The sequence below is a fragment of the Hydra vulgaris genome, chromosome 08, assembly GCF_038396675.1.
Source record: "Hydra vulgaris chromosome 08, alternate assembly HydraT2T_AEP".
Taxonomy (NCBI): domain Eukaryota; kingdom Metazoa; phylum Cnidaria; class Hydrozoa; order Anthoathecata; family Hydridae; genus Hydra; species Hydra vulgaris.
In genome coordinates, this window is record NC_088927.1 from 59608478 (window position 1) to 59628729 (window position 20252).

At 28.2% G+C, this 20252-nt stretch overlaps 1 protein-coding gene across 2 annotated transcripts; it reads right to left on the reverse strand.

Annotated features, from left to right (window-relative positions):
- Window positions 1-1500: 1500 nt before the first annotated feature.
- Window positions 1501-18164, reverse strand: LOC136084023 (shematrin-like protein 1). 2 transcript variants are annotated; one of them, XM_065804056.1, is made up of 7 exons: window positions 17754-18164; window positions 2698-2826; window positions 2459-2593; window positions 2220-2354; window positions 1987-2115; window positions 1755-1880; window positions 1501-1669 (listed from the first exon to the last, which is right to left on the reverse strand). In XM_065804056.1, the coding sequence occupies exons 2-7, from the start codon at window positions 2726-2728 to the stop codon at window positions 1653-1655; spliced, it is 573 nt and encodes a 190-aa protein (XP_065660128.1). In that variant the 5' UTR covers window positions 2729-2826; window positions 17754-18164; the 3' UTR covers window positions 1501-1652. The 2 variants fall into 2 exon arrangements, with proteins under 2 accessions (XP_065660128.1, XP_065660127.1); XM_065804055.1 differs by lacking the exon at window positions 17754-18164 and adding an exon at window positions 3199-3422.
- Between the last annotated feature and the right edge of the window lie 2088 nt (window positions 18165-20252).

Sequence of the window (20252 nt, forward strand, 5' to 3'; positions counted from 1 at the left end):
GTTTTACTAATTTATGGAAATTCAAAAAGGGTATGTAATTAATAAATTTCTTTAAACTTGTTCATTTTAGCATGAAAAGGATATTTTATAAGAGAGATATTCAAAAATTTGCCTCAGAAATGTTGAACTAATACACGACACATAAAGATTACCTTAGATATTTAAGACAAGTCAGATTCAGCATTTTTTGGTGTTTGAGAAAGCTAACTTCTAGAAATAAGGTAAAACTCCAAACTTTAAAATTTTATGTCAAATAAAGATGTTTTGCAAACTTGTGGGATGTTTGGAGCCTGGAAACAAAACAAAAAAATAATTTTGCCCCCTGCCCCAAACGTGGGAACAATGAGTTAACAAACTTTTTTTTTCTATTTTTAACTAAATTCATTTTCAATAAGAAATTTCATATTTGGTGCAATAATTTCTTTGCGTACAAAAATGACGAGCATTTAAAGTTTTAACTCCCCTCAATTCGAGGGGGTTACAAACATATTTCTAGAACGCTGAAAAATTTTTACATAAAATTTGAAATTTTTAAATTAATACTATTTTAGTCAAAATTAGTAAAAAAAAAAAAAAAATTATGAGCTTGTTGCTCTCACCTTCAGAGCAGAAGGAAAAATTCACAGGACTTTTTTGTTTCCAGGCTCCAATCATTCCGATATTTTTACAAAACTTTCTTATTTTGACACAAGTATAAACATACAAATGTTTGGAGTTTACTCTATGTTTTGAAGTTAGTATCTAAAACACCAAAAAAGGCTGGATCTGCCACTGAGTTAAAATTTCTTCTGCAAAGTGATTTAAAGTGAAAGTATTGAAGATTACCCAAATACTAAAAGTATTTAAAGAGATTACCCAAGTACGGAAAGTATTTAAAGACTACCCAAATACTGAAAGTATTTAAAAAAGCCTATAAATCCCCAAAAAGAACGCTTTTTATTTTGTTTTCAATGAAGTATATCTCATGCACACCCAAAGTATTGTTATCTTTTGAAACATCTTGAGTACCTTTTAGGTCAACCTAAAACCCCTAAATCGAAGCAGTCCAGTAAGATTATTTTTTAGAAATTAAATACTTTTGAAGTGTTTTCATTTCTAATAACTAAAAGTTTTTATATGCTTTTTAATTTCTTAATACAAAATAAAAATTTAAAAAATTTGTAAAAAAACAGTTGTTTTAAATATTTATGAAAAGATTTCTCTCATTTTTTTCTTCCATCTTATGCTTTAATTCTAATAAAAACATGTAGGAAATACATATTCCGTTGGTTGTTTATCTCACGTATATACCATTTAATATTTTAATCATTTATGATTGATCAAATAAAAAATAAAAAAAGTCCATTAATTAAATATTTGATTCACTTTACAAGCAATTGTTATGTTTGCTGCATAAAATCGTTTTTAACAATAAAAGTTAAAAATGCATCCTGTTTGAAAAAAATGCATCCTGTTTGAAAAGAGAATAGTCAAAATTTTATACATTAAACATCTCATTAAAAAAAAAAAAAAGAAATCCATAGCAAAATAATCATTTACAACAGTTTCAAAAAAATAACTCGTCAATCAATTCTTTTTTATTCGTCCTTGAAATAAGATTTTCCGTATCCATAACCTTTATAATACGATCCACCATAACCTCCATACCCGCCTTATCCATACCCTTTATCTGAAAAAGTTAATTTAACATGTTGTTAACATTTTAGTGTTGTTTGTTAAATTGGAAAAATAAAAATATTTTAAACAAAGTTTACTGTATGAATTATATGTGGGATCTTCTTTCATAGCCGCTTTAGATTCGTCACTGTAGTAGTTTTTTCCATATCCGTACTCTTTGTTGTATAAGCCACCACCGTATCCACCGTAACCATATCCTTTGTCTTAAAGATTTTTAAAAGACACTCAGTGTATTATAAAACTTAAAAATAATAGTTGTTTTTTTTAAATTGCAAAATTACATTAAAAAATATTTTTAATATGGTTTACTGTATGAATTATAAGTTGGATCTTCTTTTACAGCATTTTTTAATTCGTCACTGTAGTAGTTGTTTCCGTATCCGTACCCTTTGTTGTATAATCCTCCACCGTATCCTCCGTATCCACCGTAGCCTTTGTCTAAAAGATTTAACGAACTCAAGTGTGTAAATGTAAATAAAAACTTCAAAATAATATATTTTTATTCAAAAATCTTTTTAACAAACAATTTAAACATAATTTACTGTATGAAGTATAACTGGGATCTTCTTTCGATGCCATTTTTGATTCGTCACTGTAGTAGTTGTTTCCATATCCATACCCTTTGTTGTATAATCTACCACCATATCCTCCGTATCCGCCATATCCATATCCCTTGTCTAAAAATTTAATAAATTTAAATTGTGTAAATGTAAGTTAAAATTTAAAAATTGTTTTTTTAATTAAAAGTATCTTTTTAAGGAATGTTTTAAATATGGTTTACTGTATGAGTTATAACTGGGATCTTCTTTCATAGCCGCATTTGTTTCGTCACTGTAGTAACTGTTTCCGTATCCATACCCTTTGTTGTATAATCTACCACCATATCCTCCGTATCCGCCATATCCATATCCCTTGTCTAAAAATTTAATAAATTTAAATTGTGTAAATGTAAGTTAAAATTTAAAAATTGTTTTTTTAATTAAAAGTATCTTTTTAACGAATGTTTTAAATATGGTTTACTGTATGAGTTATAACTGGGATCTTCTTTCATAGCCGCATTTGTTTCGTCACTGTAGTAACTGTTTCCGTATCCATACCCTTTGTTGTATAATCCACCACCGTATCCTTCGTATCCACCGTATCCATAGCCTTTAAACAAGTTAAGTAACGATAAAAGGTTTGTATAAACAATGTATTTTAAATAGAACTTATAACAAAATTATTAAAATTCCAAAAAAAAAAAAGACAATTTCAACGATAAATAGGAATTGAAGATTTAATGAAAACGAGGTTACAAACTTGTGTTTTAAAATTTCTTTGTTGCTTACAAATTCGGTTAGTCAAAATCGGGTTATTTATGGAGAAGAGCGCAGTTCAAAACTTATTTTTGATTAAAATTCGTACCGCACTCTACTACATAAATAATCGGTATACAACATTCTTATTACAAACTAATAAGTTATTAAATAATAAAATAGTTGTAATGTGGAACAAGTTCTGATTTAAAATTTTTATATTTACCGTTTCCTTTATTGTACGAACTTAGTATCTTTCCACTTCTTGCATAAATACAAAGGTTTAGGAAAACCACCATAAACAATATGTTTACTTTGTTCATGTTTCAAGTAAGGTTGAATAGGTTATACTTAAATAACACATTCTGGCACACTCAAAATATCGTCTATTTATGCGACATTACACTTCCTTGTAAGTGACGCAAATGAATAAACAAATTTGGAACTGAAATACAAAATCTTATTTACGGTATTTTTATTACTTGTTGTGGGTGTTTGTTGCTTTTTCATTGAATTTTTTCAGAAAGTGTTCAATTTTTTAATGCACAAGAATAAAGTTAATTACCGTTAATTGAGTAGTTTAAACTTAATACATATCTTTTAGTTTTTCTTTTAATTTAATAAAGATTGTAAGAAAAACAACACTAGCCGAAACTTATTAATGTATTATATAAGTATTGAAGATTATATAAAGATATTTCTATATTTTGTTTGCTTAATAAATGAATAACGTTTTAAGTTTTTTTGCCTTACATCTTGCACTACTACTATTTCCTTTACCGTTATAATATCTTTTTTCAAAACACTATTTCCTTTTCTTGTATAATAAATGTCCCACACGAGTATAATAAGAAAATAAGCTAATTATTTATGCATTTTATATAAATATAAAGGATCTCCGAGTCCTTATGTCGTATAACATGCAAGGTATAATATTTTTAAAAAACACTTGATGTACAAGTAAATGTACTTTGTTTCCGTAAAGCTTCGGCCGAGGAAGATAAGCCATAATAGCCTGTTTAAATTTAAATTGAGATGTATAAGTTTGTTATAAATTACAGAGAGAACTACCTGTAGGATTGTACATTTTAGGACGAATATCTTATAACTTTGATTTGGAAATTAAGAAGTCGGTTTTAAAAGTCACTAAGCTCGTTTTTTTTTAACACAAAATATTAGATATGTTTTACGTTAAATACTTTTTTTCCTAAAAACGATTTATCTTTTTGTGTGCTAAATTAATTGTAATAAAATTGGTAATGTCCTAGATGAATATCTACATCTGAGTGTTTAATAAACAGACGCAAATAGATTCCAACCATTCGTTTTTGAAAAGAATAAAACTTATAATCATTGGATACAATTCCATATTAGTCTAAATAGGATAAACGATCTATTAAATGGCCGTAGACGCTATTTTAACCAGGAAAATTTTCATAACATTTTAATTACTTGATAAAATGCTACAGATATTTTTACAGGCGGTAAAACAGAGTCTAATCTATTATTTTATATTCTTTTTTTATCAACTTAAGTGATCAAATTCGATGAAAAATTACTTTATAATGCGATTAATTTTATGTCCGTAGAAATGTATTTTTGGCTTTAAAAAATCTATTTTTTGGTCGTAAACGGACCGAATTATTATTTTAAATTACAGCCTTGGCGTTTTAAAAAACAATGCATTCAGTGCGTCACGTCTTCTAAACGCGTCAGTATTTCAAATATTTATTTACAAACTGTAAATGAGATTGAATATTTTAAGGAAGATAAAATCTTGTTGGTACAATCACAATACAAAAAAAAAATCTTGATGTTACAGAGGCAAACACAGTGTGTTCAACAAGGCTTCCAGTAATAACCATTACTTTTCATGGTATAAAAACAAGGTTATTCTTTTTTCTTTATCAATATATTTCATCAATAATAGCTGTGTATTCAACTCATAGCGTTCTCAACTACAGGTCTATTCATTGCGCAACCGGATTTTATTGTGGGGGCCTATTTTTAAGGCAAAAAAAATGTAACATTAATAAACTGAATTTTAAAAAACTAATAAGTTTTATGAATTCTCTCTCTGTATAACCTAATACTTTTTTGCAAATAGAATATTATAAAGATGCCACAAATATTTGGTGACTATTCGGTATTCAGTCTATTTGGCTACTTTTTTTTATTATTTGGTATTTGGCCGAATGTCTTAAACTATTTGACCGATAACCGAAAACTAGATACGGGTAAGAAAAATGAAAAAAAAAGATTACATATAAATATATTATTTTTTCTTTTTTTTTCAACAAATAGTTAACATAGTTATTATTTAAAATCTAAAGGTGGTAACTTATGATAATTTATGATAAAAACATTTTCGTTGTTTGATGATAACAAATGATTGTGTTTTTCTTCATAAGTTATATTATATCCTTCCAAAAGTAGCTTTTCACTATGTACAATGCCTCCGGAAAATAATAATGAAATTTAGGCAGGTTTTGTTAGAATAATATTTTGCGTTTGCTGACCATTACTTGTAAGGGTTTGCTGTCCAATACCAAGCGAACACTTTCATGTAAAAACCAAATTCATTTGCAACTTTTCTTTTCCATCTTTTCATATGTGCATATTTTCTGTAGAGAATGGCTTGATTGTTTTCATTTATATTCCTTTTTCTTACAAAGTGGAGATGAATCATTATCGATGCTACTTGACACCGTTGATGGTTTATCGGTGTCAGGCAGATTTGCACTGAGAAGGATTATACTTTCACCGAGGAAGATTGTGATATGTGTAATACATCACAATCTTTGTCAGAGCATTTTAGTTTTTATTTTATTTTGTTCGTTGTGTTATAAATAATTTCAGGAAATTAGTTTCAGATCGTGTATTAATAAAAAAAGCAACTGTATATTTAGAGACGATTTTACTGAAGGTACTGATATTACTGTTTCCTCCTTCCCTCCCTACTGATTTTCAAGTTACAGTCTGTTATTTTAGGAATTTAGTCAGCCAGTCAGGTATTTGACACAATTTCATTTCGGTAAATTTTTATTTTGAGGAGCTATTTTTTTTTGTAGAATCGCCTCTGTGTTTAATTGTCATTCCGAAGTTAAATGATTATTTATAAAAAGTTTAGAGTTCTTTGCGTTATATCTATATATAGCAACTACTGAAATTACCTTATTAATGCAAGATATACCAGAGCTGGTTATTTTTGTAATCTTTTTTGACGGTTTGAAGAGCATCATACTTTTATACGTAATTATAGTTAAAACAACTTGATGTAACTGTAAACAAATAATGCGTGCTGTCACATGACGTCACAAATGAATCAAAAATGCCAACAGCTTAATTATTATATACATTTTAACGAAGCAAGTTGGAATCCTCAAAATAACTAAGTATCACTGAATATTCGGTAATTCGTCCGAGCGTCTAGCCGAGTTTTCGGTTTACGGCAAAATCACTATTCGTGGCATCTCTAGAATAATCGCAAAGTAACGAACCAAGCAAATAAAGTGCATTAAAATATTTTTTTAATTCAAATTTTACACATTTACATAAATATTTATTTCACATATATTTTCTTTACCATTTTAAATGCAATTCTTAAAAAAACTACTTAGAGATTTTCTGCAGACACGATTTTTAACTATTTGAAAAATTATTTTATAGGTTTCTATTTCCTTAGTAATAAAAAGCAAAGAGTTTTCTATTGCTAAGGTGAGTTTGTACCAGTGGAGTATCTCAGGGTTCAGTTTTTGGCCCAATACTATTTGTAATTAATATAAATGACTTAAATATTATTATGCTAAATGAATTAGAATTATTTGTAGATGATACTAAAATCATGTCAGCAATTACCAATCAAAGTAACATTAATGCTCTTCAAGAAGACTTGAATAAGTTGTTAGACTGATCAAATAAGTGGTTGATAAAGTTCAATGGAGATCGGTGCAATGTTATGCATATTTTATAAATTGAATATTTAATTTAACTACAAATTAAAAGATATTAGATTTCATACAAGACAGATATTGAAAGAGATTTAGGTGTTATAAAATCAAATGACCTCAATTGGGAAAATCGTATTATCAGTGCGAATAACGATAATCGAGTGCTTGGTTTTATAAAACAAACATTTAATTATCTTGATGTTGCTATATTAAAGTTGTTTTACAAGTCAACTATTAGGTTACAGCTTGAATATGCAGCATCAGTACGGAGCCCATATTGTATTAAAGATATTAATAGGTTGGAAAATTACTACCTAGATAGACGTGAATTGAAACACAAGGCATCTGTTATGAAGAAAGGAGAAAAATATTAAGTTTACCAACGATACAAGAAAAGAGAAGAAGGGGTGACTCGATAGAAATGTTTAAAATATCAAATTCAACTAAATATATTAGGTTTTAGAAGTCTTTGAGATTTTTTAGTCACATGTTCAGAAATTTTCACAATAAAAAACTTTATCAATAATTTACTAAAGTAATATGCAGGTTTTACTATTTAAATAATGTGGTAGACGATTGGAGTTTTATATCAAAAGATGAAATCGATTCTATAAATAAAAATACATTTAAAAATAGAATAGACAAAATTCTGAACTTTTAATACAAAAATATATTTATAAACTATTTTTATTAAAAAAATCTTACATTTTGGGGCTGTTCTAGAAACAATATATATGTTATATTAAATAGTTTGTTCAGCAGTTTTATAATATATATATATATATATATATATATATAGATTAGATTTTAAAACTTTTATTGACTAAAACTTTTTCTGAATATAGAATTATTGAATTTTTTTGGCTAGACAAACAAACGATAAAGATCATTTAACATGTTACTTTAGACTTTATATCTTAATTGAGACATTTTGTTGTCATAAGCAGGGGTTATTAAGTTCTTATTAATCACAATGAAATTTAACATTTTCATATAAAAGTATATATATTTCAGCCAAATACAAGATCTAGAAGTCGATTTACCTGCTGAAAAGATAGTCAACCATATCAATAAATTATGGTCAGAAAATACAGAGGGAAGTAAGAGCTTCAAAGTCTGATCTTAAAAATTCATAAATTATAAGTAAAAACAATACTTGTTGGGGAGAGTGGGGTAATGGTGAATACAGGGTAACTCTGAACATGGTCAAAACAGCATTGTAGAAAAATAAATTTGACAATTTCTTTTTACCTGCTGAGAAGGGATCCTATGCTCAGTTCCAGACGTGCAGTAGTGTAATGAAGCTGCAGATGTTGTTTACTATAATTTGATTTTAACAATTTTTAAAAATTGCTTTTGAGGGTTTGTGACTGAATAGTTAAACTAATTGATAAGCAACAAATATGATCAATTTTGTATAACTGGTGTCTTTAATTTGCATTCCCGCTTAGGTGTTCGCCAATACCCTACTCTCCCCAATATTTTTCTGCCGTTAAAATTAAAAAATCGAAAACAACATGCGACTTTAAAAAGCATATACTTTAATCTTTTTAGAAATGCTTTCATGAAAAATAAAATTATGGAAATAATAAAAGGAAGAAAAAATTAACATTTTCCATTTAAACTTCATCTGGATAAAATCTAATCACTGAGAAAAAGTATTTTTTGTAAAATTTATAAATACGGCTAGTTAATAGACCGTTTACCTTATCGATAAAACATTCTATTTTGTACGGATATTCATTTTGAAAAGAAATGTTTATTTATTGGTGATAATCACTGAGTTGTTTCAAATAATATGTAGTAATATTCGAGAATAAAATCTTTTTTTCATTACTTGAGTAGAGCAATAAAAGCGTAGATTTTATCATATTTAAGGTATAACCACACACACTTAAAGATCTATTTTTTCGGAAGCTTTTAATAATAAAGCGTTTATTTTCTAATGCTTTTTCATTTGTTAAGCATTATGACTATAAACTGAATAATAAAAAAACAGCATACCTTTATCATTATATAAACAACTCATGGTCTGTGTAGTATATTTAATCAAATCTATTGATAGTATTGTAAAATACCACAAGTTCCAACGTGTATACATTTTGCTAAGTCTATCCTTATATGAAACACTTGGTTTATGTAAAGTTATATATTTTTTATTTTTGTTACCTGACATACAAAAGTAAACAACATATACTATTATAAAGCAGTCGGCAGTTTTTAAGGATTCGTACCCCTTCCCCCATTTATTTTATTCCTAGAACCGCCCCTTGGTAGTCATTGGTTTGTTTAATCGCCAATCCCCGTATTGGACTCTTTTAAAGTCGTATTTCATAATTAAATAAATAAAATTATAACAATTATTTTTTAATTTGTTCAAAAAACTATTTTTCTAAGAGTATTTGTTGCTGAGTGTTAAATTAAAGATATCTTTTAGACTAAGGATATGAAAAAATGAAACAGTTTTTCTACATACTAAGAAAACGTAAAATTTAACAATTGCTGAGTTCAAATATGTTTAAAATTTTCGTTTCAATAAAATAAGGTTTACAATGAGAAAAACGATTAGAAAGCTAATTATGCAAATTGCTCGTTTCTGACGGCGATAAAGACAGTTTAATTTACTTTTTCAGTACTTAACCAGGCAATATTAGCATAGTTTATGTTGCTGCGAGTAAATCAAAAAAAAAAGTTTTCTCAATTTTTTCTTTTTGAGATAAGTTTGAGCTTTGTACAAAACTCCAATGTTTTTAGAGACTTTAATGCATACATAATTAATGTGTTGGTTCCAGATAAAGTTCTCATCGAGATAAACACCTGAATATTTAGTGACGAAATCTCTTTTTATCTCAAATTTATCAATATTGATTTGAAGCAAATTTAAGAGTAAAACTACTTTTACCTAATGAATTTTATTCAGTCAGAGATCATTAGTTTCCTCAGTATTTAGTGTTAAAGTATTGGATTTTAGCTAGTGGGATAAATATTAAAGTTCTTCATTTAATATCACTCTTATGGAAGAATAAATTAGCATCATCTACAAACATGATGCTCATCAGATTAATTGCTTCATTTAGATTAAGAAATAGCGTGGTCCAACAAACCTTGTAAGACTCCACAAGTTATATTTAAGCGATTGATAATTGTCATTACTAATAAACAAATTGTTTTTTATTTGATTAGTAACTTCTAAATCACCTTAACACTAGTTAATTTCATAGTATTTTATATGTTTAATTAAAGTGTGACAATTAACCGTATAAAATGCCTTTAATAGATTGATAAAAAAAATACCTAATGTATATTTTGATTGTTCAAAAGATTTTGAAATTTTATTCACAAATTGGATAATGGCATGCTCTGTCGTGTTATCTTTTTTAAAACCGAATTGATTAACGTAAAGTAAATTTTTTTTATCATGGTGTTTGTATTCTCTGTTGCACTTTTTCTATAAATTTTAAAAGTATAAAAAGCACAGAAATGAGCCGAAAACTAGTTATTTGGGATTGGTCACACACACCCTCCTTATAGATAACTTTAGCAATAAAATAGTAATTAACCATTTTAATAATTGCTCTGGAAAAATATCTTGTTTAAATGAGACACTAAAAACTTTAAAATAAGAATTTTTTTTTTTTTTAATTGCTCGAAGCTATCTATAATCACTTTCCATTTATTTCATTTAATCTACCTAATTTATCTGTTTAAATAGATTTGAATTCTCTTTCTAATTCTTCAATTGATAAATCAGATTTAAACTCATCAGAGCATATGGACTTATCCAGGGCAAAAATCACACAAAAAAAAGCTCTGGTATTAGGGATATTATTTAATAATTTAGAACCAAATAGGCCGGGTGAATAAAAATGAGCAATTGCTTTTACTCAGTAATTGTTCAGCTTTACGTAATTGATCAGCTTTACGTAAATAAAAACTAAGCAGTTTTGCTTAAATTTTTATTCACGTCAAGTTAAGTAATTTACTTAGTAATTGTTCAGCTTTACGTAAATAAAAAGTTAATCAAAATTGCTCAAGTTTTTATTAACGTAAAGCTGACCAAGTACTGATTAAAAGCAACTGCTTATTTTTATTCACCCGGCCTAATGTCAACAAACATTTATTTACGTTTAAATGAATTCACATAATATAGCGTCCGGTCTAAATATATAATTTAGTAATTCTGAATAGTAATTTTATTTTTAATTTTTACGAATTATTTTTTACTTATTTAAATATTTATAGTTTTTGTAAATTTTTTTGTATCCAGTTGTTTTTTTGTTTTCAATTTATATATAACTTCGGTTTAATTTTAGACGATTTTTTTGAAAACAAAAATCATGCAAAAATAAAATAATAAATTAACAACTATACATAGTAAAATACTATTGAACAGAAGACCTTAAAAGATTGGTGTGTGTTTATATTTTGATTTTTAAATTTTTAGTTTATTTTGTATTTTAAAGGTTTTCGACGAAAAGACCTATCGTAGTCTTCTACGAGTTTCCTTACAACTACATAATTTTATTACAATATATTATATATTTTCATATTATTATATATTTTCAACAACAGCCACAAGCAAGTCCTTAGTAACCCAGTTGTGCGAAAGACTTGCATATATTTTTTAAATGCATAGGTTAATAGTTTGTACTTTATATTAAAATACACGAATTTTTAAGTTACCTATTTCAACCCACTATTAGGCCCGCATGTCCATGACAGCATTCTTAACTTTCTTTAGGTATTGTAAATATTTGTGATGTGCATATATATAAACTAGAGACATGGAAACATAACTTTTTTGAAAAATATAATGACGATTGTTGTAAAAAAAAAAAAAAACCCCTTGGCAATCCTACACACTAAAAAAAAAAGGTAGAAGTTTCTACTTTAGGGTAGGATATGTGATATACCATTAGTAAAATATAATTTTTTACCTTTTAAGGTAGAAATTTATATCAAAATCAAATATTTGTCATATAATTTTCTACCTTAAAGGTACAATTTTCTACCTTAAGGTAGAAAATTATATCTCACTAAGGGTGTATCACATATCCTACCCAGGTAAAAATTTCTACCTTTTTTTTTGTGTGTAGGAGAATTCAAACTCTTAGATTTTACTGTTAAACATTGCTTAGGTTTTTGCTTTTGTGTTTGTTACGCATGAATTTTTTTTATTTTTAAATTTTTAATTTTTTTATCTTCTTTTTTTAGGTGCCTTGCAGACTACTACAGAGCAACGCGGATGAGCATTTATTAGGAAGCTCACGCCTCCTTCCCAACCAATGTCGCAAAACTTGCCCAGAGGTAGGATTTAAACAACGGATCCTTTGTTTCTGAGGCAAGTAAGCTACCACTGCGCCAAGGCTGCTTGACTACTTGAGAAATTATTTAAATTATCCACCTCTGGTAAAGCCTCATAAGTTACACTTTAGCATTCGGATTACTGGATTGACTTGAGAAGAATGTAAATATAAACTTATCTCTAAATCAAAAGTTACAAAAAAAAAAAAAGGACACCTTAAAAAAATTGCTCGAAAAAAAAAAAAATGCCTGCCTTTAGACAACAAAATAAAAAACAAGAAATTTAAGCAAACTTGTTATTTTGCTTTCAACTTTTTGTATGTAACTTTTTTGCATTTTTTACACAAACACTTATTGAAGTAAAGCGCATCGTGGTCCTTTTCTTTGAAATAAAATAGTTTTACCTAATTTTGATTTTTCTTTTAAATGGTCTTATTCTTCCTTTAAACGGAAAATAAAAGAAATCATCTTTTTAACATAAAATAGATATCTATTTTTAGTAATTTAGTTGTTTTGATTTTTACTTTGTTTTGTTTATTATATCGGTTATGAAGAATATTAGAGTGTTGATTTTATTAGAATATTAGAATGTTTTTTGTTGTAATGTAGATTGTAAAGGAATTCATCATAAGATTCTGTGCTTTTCTAGGAGTCCCATGAGTAATATATTCAATATAAATTTACCTTGTACATACTATGTCAAATAAAAAAAACAAAAAAAAAACGCATATGGCGTTGTTCCCAATGTGCGGCTAAGTTGCCCATTTGCGCAATTATTTTTTTACAAAATTTTCAAAGAAGTCATTAACAGTATAAAACTGCCTATTAGATTAAAAAACTTTTGAAATACATAAGATACTTTTTAAAACAATGTAAAGCCTTTAAGGGAGGTTTTGCCTCGCCCTACCTTACGTATTGTTTTACAATGCGTACCAAAATATTTATTTAACAAAATCTTTGTTTTTAAAAGATTTTTTTTATAATTTACCCTTTTAAAAAAAATTGTTTTGTTGATTATAGTGCTGATAAAATATTGATTTCAATAAATGTAATAAAAATTAATAAAATTAATAAATACCATACTAGGGTTGTTCGTCGTAAACAAAAACTTACGAAAATTTCGCATTTTTATCTTCCGTATTTTAAGTTGCTATTGCGGAAGTTGTACTTACGCAAATTCACCTTCCGTAACGCCTTAGGGTAGGGTGGGGTAATGTAGGTCTACGGGGTAATTTGGGTCTAATTCATATTTATCTGTTATATTGATAATGGCTTTAGATATAAAGTTGAAATTTTTACCACGTTGTTATAGCATATTAGGCTAATTAATTTTAAAATATAACCTAGCTATGCTGTTAGAAACGGCACTATTTTAGTTAAAATGCTAGATACATAAACAAAGTCATTTTTTTTCCGTTTTTAAACTTCAGAGAAAATATATTCAAATAAGGCATAAAAGTATGAAAAATGGTTATTTTGAAAGAAAAGTTACTATATTTTAAGGATAGTATACCTGTAAGACACAAACGCACATGGTTTGTTTAAAATTTGAAATATAATCAGGTGGGGTAAAGTGGGTCTATGTATGTGTAATATTATGATATGTAATTATATTATCGAAGTTGTTGTTAGTAACATTATAAAACTATTAGTTTCATCAGACCTAACTATTTTTGTGTTAATAATTCTTTAGAACTATTAAACACTTATGTTTGAAGTTTATATCTTTGAAGTTTATATTAAGAAACCTGTGTAGTTATTTGTATGAAACAATACCTAGGTCAAATAAAATATTGTATAAGACCTATATGGTGTTAAAATATTTTTTGGTGATGTGTTATGATTTATGCTAATTTATTTCACTAAAAGTTTAACAGATTTTTCATAAATATTACTTTAGAAAATATTTAAAAAATGCCAAGATGTTATAATAAAAAAATAAAACACAAGTACGTTGCTGATAGTTTGGAAAGAACAATTATGTTAGTATGTGAGAAAAAAAACAACTTTTTATCATGCTGCTAAAGAATGTTTTGTTCCTAAAGAAACATTTAGACGAAGAATTTAATGCAAACAAACGTGAAGGTCAAAAAAATGTGCTGAGTGATAATGATGAAACTATGATTGTAGCTGCAGCGCAGTATTGTCAAAGATATGGTCTTCCATTAGATTCTCTTGAGATTTGTAATTTAGTTGGTCAGTTTTGCACAACAATGAGGATAATTTCTTTTAAGAAACGTCATGTTGATAAACTTCAATTACGCAAACCTGAAATACTTATATTTTCAAGAGCTAATAGTTAAACACATGAAGTTGTAGATATATTTTTTACTATTTTATTTGATGCGATTCATAATAATAACATTGCACCAAGTAGTATATACAATCTTGACGAGAATGGGCTTTCCACAAATCATTTAACGAAGAGAGTATTTGTACATCCAAAAAGCAAAGATGCTTATGAACTGGCTGGCTCTTCTGGTAAAGCTATATACTCTGTGCTGTTCTGTGTGTCTGCAGATGTAAGATATTTTCCACCATTTGTTGTTTTTAAGAGAGAAGACTATCTGTATTCTAAATGGGTAGAAAATGGACCACCAGGATGTGCTTTTGGGGCAACAGCAAGTGAATGGATGCAAGACTTTCTATTTGAAAACTGGTATTTTACTTGAATTTTATAATTTTCATTTTTTTATTTTCACTTTTTTTTTCTTTCCCTTTTTTTATTAATGTATTTACACTAAATAGCCTTTGTTGCTCTTGAAGACGTGCAAATGATTCCATAGAAGTAAATAAATTCTTTGTTTAGGTTTGTCGAGCACTTCATACCATTTGTTGACCAAGATCAAAAACCAATACTCCTGCTTTATGACGGTCATGGCAGTCATTTAACATATGGTACTATAAATAGGCCATGGACAACCATATCCAAATTATTTTTCTTCCACCAAATTGCTCACACGCATTACAACCGTTAGATGTCTTTGGACCATTAAAGAATGAGTGGCTTTTAGCTGCCTTTGGACCATTAAAGAATGAGTGGAGAAAAATTTTAAAGCGGTTTGCAAGAGAAACACAAATAAAAATATCAATAAGACAGCTTTGACAGGATTATTAAAACAATTGTGTCAGAGACTCTCTCCAGCAAACGCTATAGCAGGATTTCGTTGTACAGGTATCTCACCATTAAGTAAAGAAAAGATGGAAAGAAGAATAACAGGTATTGACTTTCTCAATCAATCACATAAACGTTACAGCCCTAAATCTCCAAGAATACAAATACCAAGATCAGCTATGCGAGAAGCTTTAAGGTCAACCATATGTCCTAATGTATCTGCAGAAACAGCAGCAATAATTGAACAACAAAACAAAAAAGTAAGAGAGTACAAGCAAAATATGGAGAACTCCTTACAAATGAGAAAGTCAAAGGACGATTACTTGAGAAACAAAAAGTCAGAGAGGAAAAAAATCAAGTTAAAAAAAAATGTACAAAAAAAAACTATTACCTTTACTGAAGTATCAAAGAAATACCCAAAAAGATCTAAGAAGTGCCCAAAATAGCACAAATGTTACCATGATCAAAAAAATAGTTATTTTTTATAAAACACTTTATTAAAACACGATTTCTGTTTTAAATCACCATTTTTTTACTTTTATTTGACCGAGTTTTTAACTTTTATTGTTATGCTGTGTATTTACTTTCTTTTTCAATAAAAATAACTTGAAACTACTTTTTTAAATAAAACCTTGTATAAATACTATAAAAAAGGTGCGTGTATATAGAATGTATGCCAGATTTTTCATAAGCATTTTAAACCAGAACTATCAATATTTTATGAAGATCCAATATATAGGTACATCTATATAGGCATCTTCAAATAAAGGCTCCCCAGACTTATTGATAGCATTTTAAATAATAGTTTTTTGTTAAATTTGTTTAGTAGGATGTCCAATCATGATTTTAAGACATCTTTGGTCAGAAAACCGATACCTAAAAAGTTTTTTTTTACTCAAAGTCAAAAATAGGTAAAAATAGGCTCAGATTACCCTACCCTACCCTATACGAAAAAAAAAAGATAATAATAATTCTGTAAGAACCAATTACGAAAAGAAACTTGCAAAAGAAATCATTTCGAAAGAATACTTGCAAAGCAGTTTCTTACGGAAGGAGCGTTTCGGAATGTGCGCTTACGGAATAGACTCGAACCCAGTGAAAAAGCGCACATGGGATACGCGTGGATTTTTTCCATATGTAACCCATGTGGGGATTATTATTTTGTCCTATGTGGGTTTCATATGGTAAATCCCACATGGATTCCATATGGTAAATCCCATATGGGATACGCGTGGATTTTTACCATGTGTAATCTATATGGGAATTATTATTTTGTCCCATGTGGGTTTCATGGTATGGGTTTTATGTGGTAAATCCTACATGGGATATAGGTGGAAAATACTACATGTTATAGATCTTAAATGCCACATATTTTAATCCAAATGGTATAAAAGTAGTCAATACTAGACAAATGAAAGTCCGAATGCTTCTATGATAATTTTTAAAAGTCTTTTAATTTAAAAATTACTTGAATAGTTATTTAAAATTAATCATCAAAGCTTTCAGAGAGGCTTAACTTAATCTGGTATTTGCTACTTTATCCCATTTGGTATTCAAAATGTGTAACATTTTTGATCTTTTACATGTGATGTTTTCCACTTATAACCTGTGGGATTTACCTTAAACTATTATGACGAAATTTTATAAAATTAAAAAACGTGTTGCAAAATGAATTTATTTTAAAATAAATGCTATTAATCAATACATCCAAAATGAATATTGAAAATATTATTTTTTCTTTTGCGATTTAAACGCCGTTTTTTGTCGATTTAAAAATATTTTAGCGTTCAAAAATTATGACCATATAAAGTTTAAACCCCCCTCAATTTGAGGGGGTTGCACATTTTATATAGTAATAATTTTTAAACGCTAATAGATAATACTATGAAACTTAAAATTTATCGATGAATATAAGTCTAGTTAAGAATAGTACAAAAAATACTTCATCAACTTGTTGCTCTCACGTTTGGGGCAGGGGGGCGAAAATTTTGGGGCTTTTTTGTTCCCAGCCTCCAATCATCGCAATTTTTTGCAAACCCTCATTATTTGACATAAGTATAAACATATAAATGTTTGGAGTTTGCTCCATGTCTGGAAGTTACCTATCTCGAACACCAAAAAATTCTTTCTACGCCTCTGTATATATATATATATATAGAGAGAGAGAGAGAGAGAGAGAGAGAGAGAGACAGAGAGAGAGACAGAGAGAGAGGGAGAGAGAGAGAGAGAGAGAGAGAGAGAGAGAGAGAGAGAGAGAGAGAGAGAGAGAGAGAGAGAAAGAGAGAGAGAGAGAGAAAGAGAGCAATTTTAATAAGGAACCTTATTAGTCGAGCAATTTTAATTATGACCCAGGTTGAAGTCATTAATGACTACAATATTTCACAAATAATTATTTCCTAATTTATTACTTACAATGACTAACGTATTATGGGTAATTGAACACATATTATGCGTAATGAGCTTGAACCCATGAGGAGAATCCTGAAAAAAAGTGATCAATTAGGATAAGTAGTAAAACAAAAAAACAAAAACAAAAATGTAAAAACCTACTTTTTCAATGATGCAGACGTTGGGTGCAATAGCCACTGGATGCAAAAGTATCTTTACTTTTTTGTCACACACACGGCCTTCTATAATAACAGGCCTTGACATCGCGCAAAATGCCGTAAAAACTGAAGGCCGATTAAACTTTCACTTTTACTTATATTGATATATTTTTATATTAGGTAGGGTGTAATGGCAGTCTATGTTTTCTAATAATAATCTCTAGTAAAGACGGAAATATAAAAAGAAAACCAAAAAATTGTTAAAAGATAATCATGCTTTTTGTATTTCAAATTTCATTAAGAATATTTATGTAATATTAAATAGTATCAATAACAAGCAGAACTATAACAAAGTATATATCTATATAATAGAAAGATAACTGTATTTTTAATTTTTTTTTGTTGCTAAAAATGGTAACAATAAAAATCAGCAACAATAAAAAACACCAACAAAAGTTGATTCAAGCAAAAAAAAAGTTTTATCAATATATCTCAACAGGGTAAATATTTACAAATCCAAACATATTGAGAGACATATAGGCTAATGAGAAAATAAAAAACATAACAAGTAAATAGCACAATAAATTACAAAACTAATTTTCACATAAATTATGATAGCTTTAGTATTTTGGGAGTGGTAATTAGTGAGTAATTCTTTAGCAGAATATTAGAATATACTTCCGTATTTATAATAATAATTGGTAGAATCATCATAAATTTTTATTTCGCTTTTTTGCACATAGCCAGCTATGTAAACTATAGCCACTAATGTAGATTTATTAACTGAGCTTTCAAGATCATGTATATTATCCAGAAGTTCTTTTTCATCAGTAGAAATATCTCTAAAACATATGTCACAAGTATGACCATCGATACCATCAACAGGAATGTCAAGTTGTAATATCAATTTAGTATGTTGAATATTAATTTTTTCAATTACAGATTTAGCCTTTATAAAGTAAGTACCTCCAGATCCCTGTCGAAGCTTAGAAAAAGCTTTTTAAGTGGATCTGTTGAAAACCAACCTATTAAGACATACTTTGCTCCATTACTCAACAAAGTTTCTAAGAGATCAATAAAGCCATAACATGAATGCGCTATTGCATTGCTAGTATCTAGCGTAAGCTGTTTTACACGCTTACCTGTAGGTTTCATAAAATTTGACAGTTCAGCAATACCTCGTAGCAGTTGTAACTGTTGATCACCAACTGAGTGGATTTCTCTGCATAATTCATTTCTAAACCGAATGCCAGCACCAGGTGCTTTGACATTAACAACATTCGAAAAAAAGTTATTTTTTCAATAAATACAGCAGTACCTTCAAATGCTTTATTTTCAATCTCTGGATGCGTTCCTAATGCAGCTACTGTTTCTTCGCAAAAAACAGACAAACAAAACTTTACATATTGTCTCTCTATTGGTTTTGGATAAACTGATTTAGGTGTAAGTTTAGAGAGTTAAAAAAGACTATTGCACTCAGTTATATATAAAGTTTCTAAATCACTCCACTCAGCCAAAGCCAGTTCTTTATTGTTCAAAAATTGAAGTTCGCCAGTCTTTTCTGCCAATCGTCAGTCTTTTCTGCCTATATAAAACAACCAATTGTTTTGTATAGATTTTAAGAGATGCACATAATCATGCAATAAATATATACCTGATGTTGTTAACCATGGTTTACTATCAACTGTTTTAAACATTCCAAAAAATCATTAACAGTGTTTTACTATTTTCAATATTATTTATCGTATCAACAATTTGTTGACATTGAGCAAACTGAAATTCAGAGGAACAATTTCCAACAGGTTGAGCTCTACATATAAATTCTGGACCTCCAAAAATGACATTTAATCATAAATGATAAAATTCATAAAAATACTATTTATGAAACTTAGGTCCTCCATTGAGCTTATTTTTGAAGTCAATCGTGTTAAAGTCCTTACACTTGGCAACTTGTAGTCAATACACAAACAATCATATAAACTTCTTCGCATAGCAAAATACTCATATGCTCAACATATAATATCTGAAGTATATAAAACTTCACTAACATTAACTTTTCTCATAGCATTAAGGTGTTTGAATCGAATATTTGACTGAAGCGAACTTTCTTTATTTTTTAAAAATCTAACTGCTTCAAATAAAGCTGATTTTGTTTTTATTAACTTTAATTTGTTTACAGCTAAAGATTAAATATTACAAGTTGTGCCATTATGGTTAGCTACAAATGAATAATCATTGAAAATTACTAAAATAAATAATGGAACACCAAGTTTGTACATTTTTGATTGTATGTGTAAACTTTTTTTATTAAGCTGGAAAACAATAACATTGGTATTATCACTTAACAAAGATTGAATATCGTCAA

Bases quoted from the DNA above. Each gene is read 5' to 3' on its own strand.
- LOC136084023 (XM_065804055.1), bottom strand. From the start codon at position 3,295: ATGAACAAAGTAAACATATTGTTTATGGTGGTTTTCCTAAACCTTTGT. The intron at 2,827-3,198 runs GTAAATATAAAA...ACTTGTTTAAAG, and splicing joins TTCGTACAATAAAGGAAACG to GCTATGGATACGGTGGATAC. The intron at 1,881-1,986 runs GTAAACCATATT...AAAATCTTTAAG, and splicing joins TCCAACTTATAATTCATACA to ACAAAGGATATGGTTACGGT.